General features: G+C 39.3%; 1 protein-coding gene across 1 annotated transcript; it reads right to left on the bottom strand.

Annotated features, from left to right (window-relative positions):
* Positions 1-3,441: 3,441 nt before the first annotated feature.
* On the bottom strand, positions 3,442-3,996 carry LOC131931152 (uncharacterized). Its single transcript, XM_059287856.1, has one exon. It carries the CDS (start codon positions 3,994-3,996, stop codon positions 3,442-3,444), a length of 555 nt encoding a protein of 184 aa, XP_059143839.1.
* Positions 3,997-5,731: the final 1,735 nt, after the last annotated feature.

The following is a 5,731-nucleotide window of genomic DNA, read 5'->3' as shown; positions in this document are numbered from 1 at the left end:
CGCGTCCGCCGGCGCCCCTGCACGGTTCGATTTGGCGTCCTGGGCTATCATGTGAGCGCTATGGTGCATAATTTCGCTTTAAACATTGCGATAGACTATGGATAAGAAAGGTTACTAGTCTTTAAGTGAATCAAATCCGGGCGTCCTCCGGCAGCCCGACAGGGTGCTATTTGGCGCCCTGGGCCTTCCCGTGTTTGCTATGGTACCTACGTTCGCGTGAGTTAAAAAGACTATGAATAAGTTGGTAACTATAGTCGTTTACTAAGTTGAATCAGGCGGTTACGTCGCACGTCGTCATGGTGCGATTTGGCACCCCGGGCTAGACTGTGGACACCTTGAGTTTATCTTTGTGTTTGTGTTTTCTTTGTGTTTGAGTTTGGATTTGTTTTCATTTGCTTTTTACTTTCTCGTATATACGAAGTATAGAGAAAGTCTTGTAATCGTGCAAAAAAAAAAAATCGAGATTTTTGCAAATCTCGACGTTTTGCATCTCACTGATACGGAAAAACATAATTTTGCAATCTTGTCCGTATGTCTGTGTGTCTGTGTGTGTGTCTGTGTGTGTGTGTGTCCGTGTGTAAACACGATAACTTGAGTACCGTTACAGCTAGGTTGATGAAATTTCATATATAAGTATTTTATCAAAATCGTAGATCCGTATCAACTTTTGAGCGATTTCTGACAACCGGAAGTGGTACTTTTTCTACTTTGAATTTTTCAAAAGCCTATAACTTGAGTACTATTTCAGATAGATAAATAAAATTTCACATGTAAGTAAAAGATCTAATTCTCTACCTTCTGTTAAATTTTGAGTAATTTCCGTTGACCGGAAGTAGTAATTTACGCTACTTCCGATTTCTCAAAAAACTAATGTAAATTTTTAAAGTAATAATAATATTGCGCACTATTATGCGCTTTTTTATTTCGCGTTCACTTGGTGTGCAATTAATTTGTCTACGAGATTTTATTCTATTTTTAAAACTTTAAGTATTTAAAATGGATTAAAAATCATGTCTATAGCCCGAGTTCCCATCCCCTGTTATTTTATATAAGAATATTCGAGAAAGTTTAGGGGAGATCACTCCCGGTTTATTTTCTTTGCGTTTGTGTTTTCTTTGTGTTTGAGTTTGGATTTGTTTTCGTTTGCTTTTTTTCTTTGCGTTTGTGTTTTCTTTGTGTTTGAGTTTGGGTTTGTGGTTGTGTTTGGATTTGGGTTTGTTTTCGTTTGCTTTTTTTCTTTGCGTTTGTGTTTTCTTTGTGTTTGTTTTTGTTTGTATTTGTGTAGATAATATATATATATATATATATATATATATATATATATATATATATATATATATATATATATATATATATATATATATATATATATATATATATATATATATATATATATATAAGTGTGAATATCAAATCTACATTTACACAACTCAGAATTCACACATTTAAATGCCATTCCTTCTAGTCCTAACTTAAATACTTGCACTGCCTAAGTAATTTCAGAATCACAAGTGTAAACGTTGTTCTTCCGAGTCCTAATTTCACTTGTACTGCTAGGTAATCTCAAAATCAAAAACGTAAGTGTCATCGTCTCTAGTTCTAACTTTACTACCTGCACTCCTATGTAATCTCAGAATCACACGGGTAAATGTTATCATCACTAGTTCTGATTCCACTAAGCAAACACGGTTTGAATCCTTCTATGAATACACATCCGTACTCACAACAATCTAGCTTGACAGGAACTGGAATAACACATTTAGCCACTGGCGCAAGCATCGGGCCACAAAGATAATGGCCACTGGAACGAACAACATATCTACACGGCAGACGTTTGGCCACTGGTACAACATTGGCCACATGTATAAACATAGGTCACATATGTAAATATCTGGAACAAAACACATATGTACAGGAACAAAACATCGGCTGGGCCAATAAACCAGCCTTAGTGGCCAGCCTTAGTGGCCAGCCATAAGGCTGCCACCATTCGAGGCCTAGACCATCGTGTCTAGCCTCAGCTATGTGTCTGTGAGAGAGAGACCTCTACATATCCGCCCTTCCTCATATATAGGCTAGTCTAACCCTCCCTTATCATCCCCATAGAGCCCTAGGATCCGAGTTGGGCTCCGTACCATCTCTCGACGTTCGAGATAACACCGGTCACTATGCACCCATGCTTTGCACACCCGATAATTGACCGCTATGGATCTTCCCGTAGTCTCAGGGCTAACGATCGTGTCACACTTCGCTCGAGCTAACGGCACTCCCGCCGCGTTTCTCGCCTGAACAACTGACCGACACAGGCCCCTACGCTGCTCGCGTCTAATTCTCCGGCCCAGGCGATAATAAGTCCCTAAGGTCATCGGAATAGCTTCTGACGTCCACCTGCAGATCATGAGTCATGATCCAACCGTGACGTCCAGCGGCATGCCCGGACTTAACTTTAGACATAAATCACCGCAGGTGTCTTCCCAGCATTACGTGTCACTCATGCACCTGCACAGAGCTCGCAAGTCTTAACGACCAGAGCGAGCCGATAACATTTAATTAAATTTTAGATTTCCCCGGCCTGCTCGTCCCCAACATCTTAGATTAACCCCTTGGGTTTCTGTTACTAGTCCTAGTCACCTTAGCCCCTTTAATAAGCACCCAAGTTACCATTTTACTTAAAAATAAACAATATAGTACCAGCCAATTTCGATTTTCAACAGCCCACCTGCCAATAGGGTTCCATTTTATAGAAAAATAAACCGGGAGTGATCTCCGGTAAACTTTTGATAGAAGGCACGGCTCCCGGTCAAAAACCCCCTGGACAACCCCCCCCCCCCCCCGACATAAACCCCCTGGACATAAACCCCCCGACATAAACCCCCTGGACATAAACCCCCCGACATTAACCCCCTGGACAAAAACCCCCCGCGACATAAACCCCCTGGACAAAAACCCCCCGCGATATAAACCCCCTGGACAAAAACCCCCCGCGACAAAAAAACCCCAATTGAGTTTTATAATATAAGGAAAAACCAAAGATGATGAGAAACAAAATTAATATAAAAATACAAAACAAACATTAGGAAAAAAACTTTTATTTTTATTATAACTTTAAAAAGACAGCTTGTGAGCGATGCCTCGCAAATACTCAATAATGGTGGACTCATTAAATTTTTTAACAACAGTTAAAATTCGAGAGCTGCTATCAATATATTTTTTTTTCTGTTTTGGTAAACAGTGACCTGAATTAATCTGTGTACAATAAACCTCTTGGAGAGATTGTTCCTTTTTAATAAAGTCAATAAATTTCCAAATATTTGGCTGGCAACATCCCATATGCGACTGAAAACTTCTGTGCCAGCCTTCAACTGAGTTGTTTGTTTTTGGCATATGGTCTTCTGCACGTGTGTGCATGTTCCACATGTCAAGTGGGAACATAGGTTGTCTTCAACCTCGACGTTGTGGTCTGCCAATATAGTAGTCCTCAAAGTAGTCTGCAATCGGCATTGCTTCTTGGGGGAAAATTTCCAATAATTTTTCAAAGGCATAACTCATGTGTTCGATGGGAACAAAGGCCAACGCAGGTAGCATTCTGAGCTTGAGAGCAAATTCACTATCAACTTGGTAGAGTTGTTGAAGGCCAGAGTCCTGAATTTTTCTGTATATATTTTGGCTAAGATGGAAGAAACATCCTTTTACCTCACACTCTGGAACTACCCTTTCAACACTTTTTATCACAGCCATTTCAAAGTCAATCATAATAGAAATTGGTTGCAGGTTTGTGTTTAAGACCGTTAGCTGCTGTAAGAGTGCTGTGTATGTTTCCTGTGTTTTGTTTTGAAGCAAGGCATAAACACATGGAGCAGTGCGTCCATTGACCAATGCATGGACTGTGTACAGTTGTGAAAACAATGCAGGAGTTGTTTTGAATGTACCATCCATAAACCAGTGCTGATTAACCTCCAATAACCTAAGGTTGTCCTTGGTTCCAAACAAAAACATCCTACCTTTTGATTTGGCACCGGAATCGAACAGAAGAAATTATTGTCCATCTTGTGTCATTGTATATTGTTCAGAAATGATTATATCATCAACATTCCTTGGATCAGACAGTGGGTGTTTTAACGTTTGACGTTGACGCCTGATGTTACGCCGTATGTGTGGAACCGAGGGCAGCTTGGCCTTGGCATCTTCAGTAATCGTAGTAATGGACTGAGTGATGATCTGCTGGGGTGTTGCTGCCAGTTGTTTCATCTGCTGCACTACTTTACACACTTCCAGTTGAGATGGATCTGGTCCATGCGAATGTTCATTACATCGTCCAACAAGCTGTTCACCATGAATCTTTATTTTTGCTTTGCATTCTGCCTTGTTGCGTCTTTTGGAACACTCAAATGACACAACGCCGTTCGCCAGATCTTTTTGCTTGACATAAACATAGCCTTCAAAAATCACCTTTAAATTTCCTTTATTGGATTGAACGAACTCAATTCCAGAAAATATACGATTTGTCGAGAAATAAATTTGATTTTATATTTATACCATGGTTCTGTATGCCAAGGTGGATATGAACCAAGCTTCCGCCGGTGAATCCCTCACATCTTTTGAATTGTTAAGAATGTGTTGCTTTCATCCGCACGGCTCCCACATGTGGATGACCTATATCTAAGGTGTTGTCGGTGCCCGATCTTTGATCAAATACAACTAAGGTCACTCCTTGATTTCGAAAAGCATTTTTTTTAGGTAGAAACTATTTTCTTGGTCGTAAAAAATTAAATTAATTTAATGTAATTTTTTTAAATTTCTTGGTTCACATAGTTATTTTTTCTTTATATAAACCTCAGTCCGGGGGTTATTATCCGGGGGGGGGGGGGGGGGTTATATCGCGGGGGGTTTTTGTCCAGGGGGTTTATGTCGCGGGGGGTTTTTGTCCAGGGGGTTTTTGACCGGAATTAGATCTTTTACTTGCATGTGAAATTTCATTTATCCATCTGAAATAGTACTCTCAAGTTATAGACTTTAGAAAAATTCAAAGTAGAAAAAGTTCCACTTCCGGTTATCGGAAATCGCTCAAAAGTTGATACGGATCTACGATTTTGATATAATACTTATATATGAAATTTCATCAACCTAGCTGTAACGGTATTCAAGTTATCGTGTTTACACACAGACATACGGACAGAATTGGATAATCCAGTTTTTCCGACTCCATTACGCATAAAACGCCAAAATTTTGATATATCTGGATTTGTAATTTTTGCCTGATTAAAATAAGTCCTCTACATCCCGGATGTGATGAAGGACTGAGGAGTAAAACGGTGAAAACTGTCCAAATTTAATGTGATTTTTGTGCACGATTATAAGACTTTCTCTATACTTCGTACATACGAGAAAGTAAAAATTGGGCAAAGAACCCCAAAGTTCAAGAAACCCAGAATAACGAAAAATCTCGAGTTTTTTTTTTTCTGCGCATATCCCACTAATTCTAAATGTAAGCCCTGCTAGGGGGGGGGGGGATACCTTAAAATCTATTCTACCCTTCCCTAGGCTTATCTAACTAACTACTGTCCGGTCAGTGCAAGCCCGGATAAACCCAGACTGGTTAATAACCTAACCTTAGTCTAAATAAAATACTAAAATAAGACAAAAGCTTTAACAAATAATATAAAATTTATTTAGCAAAATATGGAACCAAAAGTTATTATAAAAAAACTAGGATCTAGATCTAGACAAAATA

The sequence above is a fragment of the Physella acuta genome, unplaced genomic scaffold (genome assembly GCF_028476545.2).
Source record: "Physella acuta isolate Inbredline_101_S28 unplaced genomic scaffold, ASM2847654v3 ptg000103l, whole genome shotgun sequence".
Taxonomy (NCBI): domain Eukaryota; kingdom Metazoa; phylum Mollusca; class Gastropoda; family Physidae; genus Physella; species Physella acuta.
The sequence above is the reverse complement of the archived record's forward strand: the minus strand, read 5'-3'. Positions and strand labels throughout refer to the sequence as shown.